The sequence below is a fragment of the Aspergillus fischeri genome, genomic scaffold (assembly GCF_000149645.3).
Source record: "Aspergillus fischeri NRRL 181 1099437636262 genomic scaffold, whole genome shotgun sequence".
Classification (NCBI taxonomy): domain Eukaryota; kingdom Fungi; phylum Ascomycota; class Eurotiomycetes; order Eurotiales; family Aspergillaceae; genus Aspergillus; species Aspergillus fischeri.
Window position 1 is genome coordinate 411,751 of NW_001509764.1, and position 15,086 is coordinate 426,836.

A 15,086-nucleotide genomic window follows, 5' to 3' on the forward strand; every position below is an offset into this window, starting at 1 on the left:
TTCCATGACAAGCTCGGCGAAATGATTCCAATTAATTTGACGGGGTGTTGGTTGTTAGTGCTTATTATGCCACTATCTGAGAACATAGTATTTGGACTTAGTGCTCTTGCTTCCTGGGTTGGTGTGTATTATGAATAAGCGCGGCCACATGCTAGTTGGTGGTGACTAGCTATTTGCCCAGAAAATATGGTCCTCGTAGACCCTATGATAAAGATAATACCACTATAATAATGGATATGAGACTCTAGGCTGATAAGGACCATGTTCGGACGCCTTTTGGACCTAGTGGTATTATATTGCTATCACTCCCCATGAGAGCTAGAGACCATCGCGTTGTCTGAACCACTACTCTGTCCACTGTCCACAATCAGCGCGAGTACTTAGTAAAGTAAATATATAAAGGATGACCATAGCCATCAGGCACCAAAAAAGGAATCAAAGAAAAGAAAAAGCGTCAATTTAATAGTCACTATCCCACCGGAGGGCCAATGATTCGGGATCCCCAGGTAGAGATTCATTCACATTTCGCCCAAATTCTGCAAGGTGACAAGCTCAAAGTATGCCGACCGCTTCTGCATCAGCTCAGAATGAGTTCCACACTCGATGATGCGGCCTTGGTTGAACACATAGATCATGTCTGCTTTTTGCACCGTACTGAGACGATGCGCTACGGCGATCGTCGTGCGGCCTTGAGCTGCGGTATCCAGAGCAGCTTGCACGAGCTTTTCAGATTCTGAATCGAGAGCAGACGTGGCCTCATCCAGCAGAAGGATTCTGGGGTTGCGGAGCAATGCTCGAGCTATTGCAAGACGTTGCTTCTGGCCACCTGACAGCATGCTGCCCTTGCTACCGACGAGGGTATCGAAGCCGTTTGGTAGACTGATTATGAAATCGTAGATGTTTGCGTTCTTGCAACAAAGAACCATTTCATCCTCTGAGACGTCCTCTCGGTCCGTACCCAGCATAATGTTCTCACGGATGGTACCTTGGTAAAGCGTTGGCTCTTGGCTGACAAGTGCGAGACGGGACCGGTAACTGTTGATGTTGAAGGACGATATTTCCTTGCCGTCGACATAGACCCCGCCGAGGACTGGATCGTAGAATCTCTCCAAGAGGGCAATTGCAGTGGACTTGCCACATCCACTAGGTCCGACGAACGCAACATACTGCCCGGGCTTGATGTGCAGATTGAGACCTCGCAGAACGAGCTGGTTTGGTCGCGTCGGGTACCTGAAGTGCACGTTTCTGAACTCGACATGGCCTTCTATACTCTGGACCATCTCGCCATCATGGCTCCAGGTGTCGGTATCCGGCGTCCGGTCAAAGAGGGCCTTGAGACTAGCAGCAGCGTGCCTGGCTTTGGCAATATCCGGTGCAAAACTGAAGATAGTCCCTGCCGACTGCGCCCCGAAGATGACTGCGCTGAAACACAAAAAGAATTGGAACCTAAACATAAGGGTTAGAACCAATATAGCGTCTGTTCCGGCCATTGTTCTTCTACTTACATGGAATATTCGTGTCTGCCGAACAAGATACCTCCATACCAAAAGCCAAGAGCCATGCAAAGGAATTGAAGTGATTGAGATGCCGCGTAGAGAACGGATGACTTGAGAACCGACCACACTAACCTGCGGCCCTGCGGGAGGAGCTGTTCGTGGTAGTGATTGCAAACGTCCGCCTCGCGGGTCAAGGAAGCCACGGTTCGGATGGCTGAAGTGGCCTCGCAGGCATAGCTTGCAGACTTTTCGTAGGCTTTCTTCTTCTCCTTCTCGAGTCGGACCAGCATGGCCAAACGGAAGTACCCACATGCGAGAAGAAGGGGGATGGTGGACATGCACATCAGAGTAAGCTTCCACCCTACGGCCAGACCAATGGCGCAGGCGGCAACTAAGGTGGTGACCAGCAAGAGAATCGTCATAAGAGTAATCCCAGACAGCCCAGCCAGGTGGGAGGTCTCAGTGGACAGGAAAGAAGTGAGAGCGCCCGAGGAACGTTTGTCGAAAAAGGCAATGTCTTGCCGGAGGATATATCGAAATGCTCGGTCGCGAACCCGATGGGTAAGTCGCTCTGTGCAGTAAGAGAACGCAATACCCTGAGAGATGAGAGCGAGCAGCTGTACAAAGGCCAGCATCAAATACATCAGCGACCAGAAATTGACCTGTCGTCGTATCTCAGAGCTCTCGGAAAGAGGAAGCGAAAGGGCTGTAATGCACTTGGCGAAGAAGACAGCTTGTGTTGGATTACCTCCACCACAGACGGCCGAGAGTAAAAGTCCAAAGACCATATATTTCCATTCTTTTTTGTTCAAACCAGCGACAAACCGTATCAGCGTGAACAAGGTATAGTTGTCGGCAATGTCCTCTTGCCCCTTCTTCGCAAGTGCCGTTCTCGATGCGGTCTTGTCTGATCGTGTCTTGTCCACCTGAAGGTCATCAGGGTCTTCTCCTGGAACCTCTTTGTCTGAGATGTAGCGATTCTCCTTGAGTTCGGGTCGCCGTAAATCGTAATCGGTTTCAGGCAGTATGGGATCTTCATCTTGGTTTCTAGACTCTTGCTGCATCGCGATTCGCTGAGCCTCGGCCAAGTTGTAGTAAGCCCCTTTCTTCTGGAGAAGGTCATCGTGGGTGCCCTGTTCAACAACACGTCCGTGGGACATAACCACAATATTGTCCGCATTCTTGATAGTAGACAGTCGGTGAGCAATGATCACGGTGGTTCGTCCCTGGGCAGCTTTGTCGAGTGCGGCTTGCACAACTCCCTCGCTCTTTGTGTCGAGTGCGGATGTTGCTTCGTCAAGTAGCAGGATCTTAGGATTGCTAACCATGGCCCTAGCAATGGCAATGCGTTGTTTCTGACCTCCTGAGAGAAGGAACCCTCGCTCGCCAATGTCAGTTTCGTAGCCCTCGGGAAGGGAGGTGATGAAGTCGTGGGCCTGAAAAGCAACTAGGTCAGAACATCGTATCGTATATGGTACGATCAGAGAGGGGTTGTGTGTCTGGGGCAGGAGAGTCATGGCATTTGCCTTACTTACGTTTGCCATCCGAGCAGCACGTTCGACCAGCTCCCAAATCGCTTTTTCAGACTCATGCTCGTGCGCTGTTCCGATCAAACCGTGCTTGATATTGCCGAATATCGTAGTAGCGAACAAGGTAGGCTCCTGGCTCACCAGAGAAATTTGTTGTCGCAACCAGCGTAGATTCAGGTCTTTGATATCATGGCCATCAATGTATACGCTTCCCCCGACAGGATCGTAGAAACGCTCAACCAGCCCGATTATAGTGCTTTTCCCAGAGCCTGAAGCCCCAACAAGCGCAGTAGTCTTGCCTGCAGGGATCAGTAAGCTCACATCATCCATTACAACAACTTCGGGGCGGGAAGGGTATATGTGTCTGATATTCTCGAGTTCCACATTTCCTTGCAGTTCCTCCAGCTTCTGCCCCTCGGCCGATAAAGGGTCGAGGGGTGAGACACGATCAATGGTTGCGTAGATCTTGTTGGCTGCGGCGACCGCTGTGGTGATGGCTTGGATATTCGGTGTAATATTCCCGAGGGCAAAAGCCCCCATCATGATGGCCATTTGAATAGTGAGGATTTGCGCTAATCCAACGGACCCGTTCACCAGAAAGCGGGAGCCCATCCAGAAAGACAGTCCGTAGTTGAGGTAGATGTACCTAAAAATTGGAGGCAAGGTCAGAACACTGGGGCTGTTTGAGGTAATCCAAGAGACCGTCATTTGGATGGCAAGATTATGTGTCACTCGCTGTACTTACAGAAAGAGAAAACCAATCATTGAGCTGGTGGTGGACTTGAGCTTGAACCCGGACTTCTCTGCTTCGACGAGATACCCATCGTATCGTCGAGCCAGCTTCTCTTGGGTATTGAACGCAGCCGCATTTCGGATCGAGCTGAGGACCTCTTCCGCAACCGTTCCTCCTTCAGCGAAATGGCCGAGGTATTTCTTGCTGAGCTTGGCTATGAACGAGCCCACGGCGCCCAATGTCACAACAATGGCAACGACAGTGGAACACAGAATCAGCGTGAGCTTCCAGTATCTGACGAAACCAATCACGAACGCGGCCACAAAGGTGGCGACGGCTGTCAATGTCAATCCCACTTTCTCTGAGATACCTTCCTGGACAAGATTGGTGTCTGCCGTGATGCGTGTGGTGATCTCACCCGCGCCGAGCTCGTCGAAAAATGCAATATTCTGCCTCAAAATGGCGGCCAAGAACTGCTGTCTGATTTTTGCTGTGATGTGTTGACCGGCGTACACGAAACCGACCGTGGCCAGGTACACCATCACAAACTCGCCAAAAGCGAGGTAGAGGAAGTACAGAGAGAATCTGGCAAGCTCGCTGGTGAATTGGCCGTCAGATATGTCGCCCAGTAGGAAGCTGCGGAAGGTGCCTGCAAGACCTCCAAACAGGACGGTCATCAGAGGCATGAGTGCACCGCCGATGATTGCTGCGAGCGAGGCAATGACGAGGACGACCTTGTCATTCCGTGTCGCATAGCGATACAGCGTCATGTAATTGAGCTTGGTGGCGGGCAGATCCAACTGTCTCTTGAGGATGACTCTCTCGTGCTCGGGCAGATGCTTGAACGGATCACCATCTTCCCCATTTCTGTCTGCCGGCGCTGAGCCGACTGGGTTCAAGGGAGGGTCGGTAGTCGCGGCGTCTTGGCCTGCCTGAACCGGCGCTTTTTGGTCTCCAAGGTCGTGACTCGGCATGGTGAGGAAGTCCAGCAATCATTCAGTGGCAGTCAGTTATGGTGATCAAGTCCAGGAATGGAGTGAGGATGAAGCTAGAGGATCGTTGAGGCGAGGCTGAGTGAATGCTCGCGTTTTGTTTACGTCCCTGAGTGTCCTGAGTTCTCCTGCCGACGCGTTTTCTTTGTTTGGGATCAGTGGGGAGCGACCAGGATATGGGTACAGTAGCCCGATTAATATTGCTGTATTGCAGGGATGTTGTTAAATTTAGTCAGCACTTGGATAGGCCAGCAGTGAGTCTGACTCGCTTTAGATACATGGCAGGCCTCACGCTTGCAAGTGCATTGGAAAAAGCGGATGTTGGTTTTGCATTGTTAGAGGACTGAGGTCGACTTGATCCCCAAGTCGAAGCATGGATTGGACTGAATGCCTCCGCAATGCGCATCCGGATCAGCAGCGATGGGTTGCCGATTGCAGGCACTGGATAGTCGCACGACCCCGTCCGTCATGAATTGTATTGTGCCAAATGCCACCGAGTCAGTACGGCTCATCGTCGCTAAGATCCTCGAGTACCTGCAAGTACCAGCCCTGTCTTTCGAAGGCTCCTGTCCCTTCAACCCAAGCCAAGGTATCGGTATCAGCTAAACATGAAAGATTGCTCAGACGTACGGCCTTTGCGTTGCTATTGCTTGTTCTCTCTTACTGGGTGGTGAAAATGATGCTTATTGCCAGTTTGGACGGTTCTATACGCCAATTCCTCCAGCCGAGATAACCCACAGAATTCGGTGAGCGAGCGCAATTGCTTCAGAATTTACGCGCTCTTGCTGAGTAGTGTCATTTATGCTGGGGTAGATTTGGCGAGAGGAGATATCGGCATCTAGGAGAGAAAGACACCTGGTCACTAGGGACAAGTATTCAGGAAAGTCGATTCTTGACGTCCCAAAGGAGATGCTCTTGCCCAGGGGAAAGGCAGCGAAGTAAGAAAGTCACAGGCTTGCTGATTCCTCAACCCGTACAGGATGTGCTACTGGTATATTCAGACATAGTTTATATTCTGCCAATTCTCACTGGCACAAAAAAGTCGCATTTTTTTTTTTTTTGCAAAAACTCACCGCAGTAGAGTACATGCTCATACATGTAGACTACGATCAAGATTCATAAACTGAAAGGCCGCGCTTTCATGTGAGTGGCTATAGATACTGTTATCGAAGTGGAAGCACCGCCTGGATCATGAGGACTGATGAGCTGATATTGCTGCCTTTGAAATCACCTGCTGCAATCCAAACCATTTATCAGTGGCGCAGTATTTGCCATTGTCATAATGCCATGCCGTGATCTGGGCCACAGATTCAGTCGGGCAGCCGTGATGTCTCAGTCGGAGTCAGTCCAAGCGCTGGATTACAGGATTAGCTCATCTCTTCGATGGCCTCTGCACAATCCGGAGGCTACTGTGTATTCGACACCAAGACGTTATAGTTCCTTTGAACCGTGAAACATTCAGCGCTGTCCTCTCATACGTCAGAAATCCGTAAAGGAGAAATGGAACCTTAAGCCAGGAGTGCATCTCTTGGACAGGATAGCATAGCTCTATGACTCCAACTCATGCGCATGTGCCCTGCCATTTGTACCCACAGCAGAAGGCTCAGGCCATGCTTTGTCGCCCATCAGCTCATACTTCTGGCCCTCCGTTCCCAACTCTAGAATACCATGTGGTGGTATCGCAGGTCCAACAGGCAGTGCATTCTCTCTACTCGCCTTTCTCAACCTCCTCCGCAGTAATATGATATATGCAACCAACGCCCCAAGTAGAAGGATTCCCAAGGATACTCCAACCCCAATACCCGCTTTTGCCCCCGTCCCTAATCCATCGGACGCGCTAGGTGCGTCGGAGGATACAGTTGCTCCTAAAGAGGTAGAGCTGGCGACGTCTGTGGCTATGCTTGATGTGAATGTGTGCGTGGCAGAGCTCGCGACGTCTGAGACTATGCTTGATGTGGACGCGTGTGTGCTCGAGCTCGTCTCTGTGGAGGTGACATAGATGGTTGTTGGACCAGTTGCAGTAGTCGTAGGGGGAAGTGTAAGAATCGATGTTTCAACGTGAGATGGAGTCCCTGGCGGGGTCATGAGAAATTGCTTCTGTGTGTCTTTTTAGAGACCACTCACCAAGCGAGGACATAGTGGGTTCAGCTAAATGCAGACCTTCGCAATAGTCTCAGTCAGGGCCGCGGAAAGGGGTTTCTATGCGTAACGCGTTCAAGGCAATGGATAAGCAGGCGGCTTCCTGCTAATCTGTGTCACCTCTGCTGGGTAGGGAATACATAAAGCTGGAATATTCGAACAAAGCTTGTTTGAATTCAGACTCCTGCTGGGGAAGGGATCAGGTAGTTCTATTTTCCTGTCTGTAGGCACTGCGATGAGGAATCAGCTGGGAACTGCTAACCTAGTCTACCCCCTCCCCTAGTGGCAAGCTATTGACTTGGCGTGCTTTTTATGCACCAAATCTGGCTAGTTACTTTTATTAATATAGTAATTCACCTCTAGGCAATCTTACATAATAATCAATTAGTGCTAGAGCACTACCTTTACATATATTTTGGTATGAATGTGCCTGTTAAAGGCCTTAGACTTACTCTAGGAATTTCTCTGAATCTTTGCTGAGTTACTATGCAAGGATAATACACCATAGAAAGCGTCAGATCAGCCTAGCTTCAATAATTTAATTGAACAACCATGAGAAGTAACTTTTAATGTAGTAGCACACTGGTTAAACCCAGTTAATGGTTGTCACGGCCCCTAGTTAGACCTCTTTAGTAATTTCTTATCATCTAAACTAAGGTTATAGGTTTAACTAACCTTCTAGCCTATAGCACTTATAACTTCTACCTAGCTTAACCTACTCTTTAGAGTGCTATATTATACCCTTACATAATATAACGTACCATATAACTTCTCTGCTCTGTAAGGCTTGACCTACTCTTTAGAGTATAATATAGTATCCCTTATGTACTTAATATATTAGTATGCTGCTATAGCAACTAAGCTTTACTATATTTTGGTAGGAGATTTATGGAGGTAGTGATATTAGGTAATATATGTGGCGAATAATAAAAAAATCCAGAAGTTCCTTTTGTACAATTAGTCCGCCGTACATTGACCATTTCACCCATGGTGGCGTACTCAGCAAAGAAAGAACCCTGCTTGACCCGCTAGGTTTAGAACCATATCAACATGGGTTTTTCTTAGAAACCCTGGAAAGAAGGCTCTTTAGTTAGAATAATATGAAGAAATGCTTAGACAGAAGCCGCTTACTGTAAGGCACCTGGAGATGTCCTAAGTACTAGCCAATTATATTCCTTCTAATCTTGCTCGCTTTAACACGTTTATCGCCAGGGAGTGGAAGAGCCTATACAGATCCCTTTGGTATAAGCGAATATGAAACGGACGCCGAATTCAACGTTATTTTTTCCGGGGTGTGCGATAGTTTTAATTCGACGCGAAGGTTGAACCTGCAACGACCAGGCAAGCTGCTAGTGACATGGGTGCCGAATTCTGGACTGCGCGTTTCCTCAGTATTTCGTGCTTTAAACATCCCTTCCTGGTTCGGAGACTACAAAACATGTGTGAACGGCACAGTGAGAGAACGGTCCTGGATATTGTGATGTAAATGCGCAAGGCCACTTGCAAGCAGTGGGAGAAATGAAAACTCCATAGATGCACAACCTGAAAAATGTCACGCTAAATGATCACGCAGAGTTCAGATATTATCTAGGTAGGCCAGAGCTCTTTTATGTCAAAGCGGCTTCTGCGATTTGGGTTCTCGTTGTTGTCTCTAATTATGCTAACGGATTATGGGTGTGGTAAATTTAAGACAGATATCACGCTACATGTACATCCCTAAGATGAAATATGGGTTTCTTATCATGTACGACCAAACGATCTCCCTCAAGCAAGCCCCGACCTGGAAATCTAAAAAAAAAAAAAAAAAAAAAAAAAATCTGGCTTTTTGGCACTCCGGCGTGATTTAGTATCTTCTAGCAGAGTGGACACGCTGTTGAAAGCGTCTCCGGCTTTCCTCTGGAGCTCTTGCCGAGACAACCTTCACAGTGCGCAGTCTACCAAGACGCCCACTCTGCCCAAATATTGTAAATATCGTATGTCAAAACTTTAATATTTATCTACTTTTGCGTGGTAGGTCAAGATCAAAAACAAAGCTTCAATTGCAGCTGCCTTTGATCGCCTGAACTTCCTAAGGCTATCCAACTTTTTCCGCATTATCGACCTTCTCCTATTAGACACTGTGTTCCTCAACTTTGCAAGATTGTTGAATCGAGCATTGTAATACAGTCTTTCCGCCATTAGTCGCCCGAGAAGATTAATCCCAATGCCAGATTCTCGGATATGGAGATATATTCTTTAGGATTGAAAGCCTCTCATCCCGCTCCAACGCTCTAAGTAAATCTATATAGATATTGGCAAGCAGCTATGAGACAACACGTGTAAGAATAGTTACTTGGATGCGGAGCTACAATGGCAGAGAGACTAGGTCATTTCTAAAATCCGGCAAGTTAAAGTATAGCACCTGCGATCTTGATAGTTTTCCCGCAAGCATAATGTTGACGGATGGAGAGATTTTGACCGCTTATATATATTCTGTGCAACCTTTATGAATGTCATGAAATCTGTATTTCGAATCTTAAGGAGGCAGGTCAGTCCTTCTGCCGGCAGATTAAGTCTATATTGCTTTTAGAGGTTATCGACGTGATTTACAGAGTGTGAGAAGAAGAAGGGAGAGAGATCACCGAAATAAATAGTACGTACTCTTAGGTTGCTTTTGGTATAGTTGCCTTTATTCTGTAAATGAGCAGACAGTCGTTCGTGTGTCATGCATAGAGCTTACAGGCATCATCAAGGTGTCAGGCTTGGGTTCTTTAGACCCGTTCATAGGGCCTAAGCTCAAGAAACTCCGCAAGAGAAATATCCGATATAGAATAATATATATCAACTTTTCCGGGCGGCACCATGCGCTCAGAATAGGGCAGCTAGCATAAACGAGGTCAATACCACAATGGGCCATAATAACACCAATATACCGATCATCTGGAGTATTTACTATCATTCGTTCCCTAATCCTGAGAAAGCCAGCGAGCGTAAGTCAACCGTACCTATTCGACGCACCTGAATTCGACCGCATTATATCCAGGGGCTGATAAACCTATCCAGTAGCCTTGAGTTGCAGAGCCTCCCAATAACAGATAACAGCGAGCGACATCTCGGACGCTATTACTGTTCACCCATCCAATCACCATGGCGCTTCATGTGCTTTTCGACTCCCAACTACATCTTAGCACCGTTCTTTTGACCAATATGCAGACACTGCTCTGATTCCGTATAGACAGCTCACTTGTTAGGGATTCCGCACCTACGAGTAGAGGCGGATGAGTTCTGCTTTACAAATTTCTTATCTCTTTGACATAAGCTATTTAATGCTGTATTTGATACCTTCTACCCCAGTCATGTATTCGATCGCAAGCTTTATTGGACCAGCGATAAAACATGCAGAGATCCTGCCAGGATCAACGCTGTTATATACTACTGTACCCTGCGACAGCACTAGTTTGTCAATAACTCCCCTATCCGGATCCTGGCCTTCGGCTATGGACGGGACTCCTAGATGTGCCGTATCGTCTGCCCACACTGCGTCAAAAGGAATGCTTGTGCTAGTAAAATTTCCAAGCTCTGACACTTTACGCGGCCTATCAGCCGTCTTTAAGAGTAGCTGGCTGCTCCTTTCGGACGACACTTCCTCTAGATTAAAAAGCACTGAAAGGCTACCATTGATGGACTCTTGGAGTGTTTTGTTGAAGTGCTGCTCTATGAAACGGGCTCAGTCCCGTGTTGCTAAATCTATATAAGACTAGCATACAAAATATTTCTGAGGAAGGAAGAAATGGAAAGTGGAAGACTGGGTGAAAGCAAGTCGTTATAACAATCATCGGGCACGTTACACTCTAATTCCTGACCGGTAGGCTATCCGCATCGAGTACCCGAACCGAACCGGTGTCTCGGGTATCCCCTATCAATGGTGTCAATAGATTTCATAGATGTACATACCGCAACGAGACACATGCGGGTTACTCTTTCCGATCACTGTTGAATACCCGTTCTCCGGGTATTACGTATTGGCACAAGCTTGGTCCTTGAGGTGTAAATATCACCAACTTTCCCACGGGGTACCGGCTAGCCAACGCACAGAACAATTTGGCTTAAGGAAGCTTGAGAAGTCTACATTAATTCGATAAAATGGAAGAGCCAACCTATGATCCGAGGTAGGAATTACTCACGTGTTTCCACTGGGTAAAATCTAATTCTGGCAGTCGTCCCATGCCTGCGATTAATGTGGTTTACTCGTACAACCTTGTCAATTGTCCCGGCAAGACAATCATTGGCCTGCGCGTGGAATTTCCCCCAAACGGATCGACTCCACCCCATCGGCACGGTGGCGCCTCAGTCTCGGCCTACGTCGTGAGCGGCACTCTTCTGAACAAGATGAATGACGACCCGATGAAGGTGATCCAGGCAGGAGGCACGTGGTATGAAGCCCCCGGTTGCCATCACCGCATCAGCGACAATGCTAGTCCGACAGAACCGGCCACACTGATGTCTGTTTTGGTCTTGGACTCGGACGTATACGAACGTGAGGGGATGGCGGCACTGATTCAGATCGATGAGGAGTATATACGCATTTAGCGTATTAGTCCAGGTCTAGCTACTTTGAAGCTGGGCAGTAGTAGACATGGCCGTTGATTATGTTGGGCTCGTTCACTGTAACGCATTTCAAAAGAAGATCTATGGCTATGACTCTCGTTGAAAAAATGGGTGTTTACTTGCAAGTCGGACATTGAAATCAACTGATGTGATATGGAATAAACCCGTATGTGAAGCTCTCCTGACTATTTAATTGAGCCCCATCCTCACGCTATCGGCGGTTTCTCCTTCGTAAGACAAGTTTTATTACTGTCAAGCACCGGGTCATATAGAGAGCTTATTTTGTAAGCATCCTGGAGGTTGATGGTAAATCACCTATAGGATTCGACCATTCCTTGCACGATCCGCTTGCTCTTTAGAGGTGTAATGTCCAGACTTCACATACAGCTGCTGCTGTTCTCGCGGCAAGGGCCAGGAGAGATATTTCCTCAGGATGGCATGGCCGGTGGTCAATCGAATTGCTGCGCAGCTTTAATGTGCACTGATCGCGCGATTTAGACTTCCGCCTTTTTGTAGAACTCAGCACGGATGGATTGGAAAGGCAACAAATGCCAGTCTACAGAAGCTGTGCCGACGTACCAAGGCGCGGCAAGTCAAGAGGTCGTTCCCACATCACTTGCGTATCGCACGCCGAACCAGGCTTAGAGACCTGTATGTAAGGGTCGTACTGGATATCCTCGCCATGACTCAACGTATTTACGCACAAATATCCTCTCACTGCAGTCCAGCCTACGCCAGTACGACGCCTTAAGACGCTATTGGACTCATACAAAGACAATATACGTACCCTCATTAGCGCACAATGTATTGTTTACAGTACCACATGTGACCACTTATAAGCTTTGCAGCTTTGGCCCACGAAGATAACTTACCTGCTCATTAAATCCATTACACGTAAACAATTTCAGCGAACGCTCTCGCCTTCCTCCTGGCAATGGCACCTGCTGATCTTTGAAAAGATAAAGGCGACGAATATCCGATCAAAATTGGCCTGTATCATAGAGAATGCTATCCGGTCAATGGTGTTCTCTAGTCGACTTTGGCATTAGATATCCAAAGGCTTTCTCTCGCCTCGTCCGCAACAATCTGGAGGCTTCTGGCCGTCTACTGTATCTGGCAGTGCCACGGCTGGAACATCAGGACCGCACTGAGGTTTAGGCAGCAGATCGGCATTGAACACAGGCTGCGTCGTTCCTTAACTAGGTGCTATCTAGCATAAGGTGTCCTACTTTAGGTGGAGCCTTGGAGACCGTTGTAAATCTCTATATAGAATTCTATATCTGAAAAACCTATCCTACCACCGAAAGCATCCCCCATTGATAGTCTGATTCGCAGAACTCTATCCGACCACGCGGACCAAATGTTCAAACAGCTGGTCAGAATCGGGGCCAATAGGGTCAGCCAATGCGAGTGCTTGATGGGCATCGTTAGGGGGGTATATCAACTGTTGGTTGATATAGCACTTCACTCGCTTTGCTATATCTCCAGAAACTTTGATATTTTCCCTCGCCCAGCCAGCAGTAACTAGGGCGCCCCAAGATCCGAGATCAAGACAGCAATTATATGCAGCCTGGGTGAACCCCATGAGGCGCTCACCAAGAAGCTCCGCTGCGGCATTGTACCCTGAAACGCGACCAAGCTGAAGCGCGTGCTGACAGCACATTAACGTATATTGATTTTTGCCATCGGCGAGTGCACAGGCGGCGTCACCTGTAGCAAAGACACCGTCAACGGACGAAACGCGAAGATACTGGTCGACATAAAGGCGAGCTAAAGCGTCCTTGGGCCCCGGGATCTGTTGTGTTAACGGTGTAGCTCTCACGCCGGCGGTCCAGATCGCAGTTTTTGTTTGGATACGCTCGCCAGACGTAAGAGTGACGCCTTCAGGATCAACTGCCTTCACTCCGGATCCGAGTCTAACCTCAACGCCAAGGTCTTTCAGCGCTTGTGTGATTGTGGAGCGAGGGCTAGATCCGAAACCGGGCCCAACTTCATCTGCGTTTCCGATCAAGATAACGCGAGCGTTGGCAATGTGGCCAAGCCGTCTAGGCAGCTCGGTGGCCAGCTCGATACCTGTGAAGCCGGCACCGCACACGACCACATTATCCCGACCAGGGCTTGCCGGAAGTGAAGCAAGACCATCGAGATGAGATTCAAGCTTGACAGCAGAGTTCAGAGAATCGATATCGAAAGCATGTTGGCGAAGGCCTGCGATGCCCTGAGGTCGTACGACGGAACTCCCAGCAGCAAGGATGAGGCGGTCGTAGTCGATAGTCGATTCGACACCCGAAGCACATCGGACTTCAACAGCGCGCCTTTCGGTGTGAACGGTCTTGACGACTCCAGGAAAGAACCTTATGCCGGCCTCTCTAAAGAGGGTCTCTAGAGGATGAATCAAGCTGGAGGCCTTGGACTCGTAGAGTCGTGGGCGCATGACTAAAACTGGCTCGGGAGCGATGACGATGATCTCGACCTCACTCTCCTTGCCCGTACAGTTGATGAGACGCTTTGCCGAGAGTGCGCTCCAGACTCCGGCAAATCCAGCACCAATGATGACTATCTTGGAAGACATGTTTCTGGAAGGGGAAGCTTTGCACAACAACTGTTTGGAGATGCGCTGTCGTGATTGTGTGGCCGATGTCGAGAAGCGATGAAGGGCCCTCATGCCATTTTTATACTCTAGCTAGTTCTACCGTTCTCGGGACATAGCACCATCACCAGACTCCCGGAAGATGTCGATGAGTATCGGGAAAGGATCAGCTACTTGCCTAATCGGTTAACCGGATACCCGGTTCGGTCAGGACCTCGCCAGGCCCATGGGCGGGAAAAAGGAAAAATAGAAGCCCTCGTCCCTTGCACAATTTATGCGGTATTTGGCTATATTTTATAGTATATCCGTTTTGTAGCTGTTTGTACGAGACCCATGGCTACACAAATCGACTATCATTCCTTTTCATGTTCGACTCTTCCCCTGTGCCACTATTTAGTGTCTCTCAACTATACTACTAGACTCGAAACTCCAGGGAGGTGCCTATGGTGGGAACTTGGTTTCAAAGCGGAAGCTGAACCAGCACGATATTCGATCACACGCTAGATATACGAGGTGGCGGTAGGATAAGCAGGAATTCTGTACATCAAACACTCCTCAACTGCTTGCTAAGTCATCAAGCAACTTCTTCAACTGCCTAACGTAAGGAACACAACAAACAGGATATCAGGTTCAAGAATCTGAGATAATCATGGTAGGTCACCTATAATATCTATCACTCCAAAGTTAGTTTGGTTGTGGGCTCCTGCTTTGCATTCTATAATGCTAGTCTTGCTGTACTGTACACATATAGCACACTGCAGGAGAATGAATATACCCTCTAGCTGTTTTGGTATGCCTTAGGATGGCGGGTAGGGTGGGCCTCCCGGGCTCTCTGGGTGTTGTTAGTAGCATCATGATTGACTCTCGCCACCATTGTTAATCATGCCGGTATTGATATGATTCATGTATATACCTTGTATGTAAGTCCTGAATCAACTAATCCTAGCACATACGACCACAGGGTGTGGAAAACAGGGCTTCCCGTCCGCTCAGCCGTACTTAAGCCACACGCCGGCCGGT

General features: G+C 48.4%; 4 protein-coding genes across 4 annotated transcripts, besides 2 other annotated features; 1 reads left to right on the plus strand and 3 right to left on the minus strand.

The window, feature by feature from the left end:
* Window positions 1-518: 518 nt before the first annotated feature.
* NFIA_095130 (ABC transporter ATP-binding protein) lies at window positions 519-4,732 on the minus strand (the record flags this gene model as incomplete). Its single annotated transcript, XM_001261789.1, has 4 exons — window positions 519-1,446; window positions 1,506-2,932; window positions 3,032-3,671; window positions 3,771-4,732. 4 exons carry the CDS (start codon window positions 4,730-4,732, stop codon window positions 519-521), a joined length of 3,957 nt encoding a protein of 1,318 aa, XP_001261790.1.
* Window positions 4,733-6,298: 1,566 nt separating this feature from the next.
* NFIA_095140 (uncharacterized protein) lies at window positions 6,299-6,887 on the minus strand (the record flags this gene model as incomplete). The annotated part of the gene is made up of 2 exons (XM_001261790.1): window positions 6,299-6,822; window positions 6,875-6,887. The coding sequence occupies 2 exons, from the start codon at window positions 6,885-6,887 to the stop codon at window positions 6,299-6,301; spliced, it is 537 nt and encodes a 178-aa protein (XP_001261791.1).
* Window positions 6,888-8,679: 1,792 nt separating this feature from the next.
* Window positions 8,680-8,704: a microsatellite.
* Window positions 8,680-8,705: a microsatellite.
* Window positions 8,706-11,011: 2,306 nt separating this feature from the next.
* On the plus strand, window positions 11,012-11,458 carry NFIA_095150 (cupin domain-containing protein; the record flags this gene model as incomplete). Its single annotated transcript, XM_001261791.1, has 2 exons — window positions 11,012-11,037; window positions 11,086-11,458. 2 exons carry the CDS (start codon window positions 11,012-11,014, stop codon window positions 11,456-11,458), a joined length of 399 nt encoding a protein of 132 aa, XP_001261792.1.
* A 1,357-nt stretch (window positions 11,459-12,815) lies between these two features.
* On the minus strand, window positions 12,816-14,141 carry NFIA_095160 (NAD(P)/FAD-dependent oxidoreductase; the record flags this gene model as incomplete). Its single annotated transcript, XM_001261792.1, has 1 exon — window positions 12,816-14,141. One exon carries the CDS (start codon window positions 14,139-14,141, stop codon window positions 12,816-12,818), a length of 1,326 nt encoding a protein of 441 aa, XP_001261793.1.
* Between the last annotated feature and the right edge of the window lie 945 nt (window positions 14,142-15,086).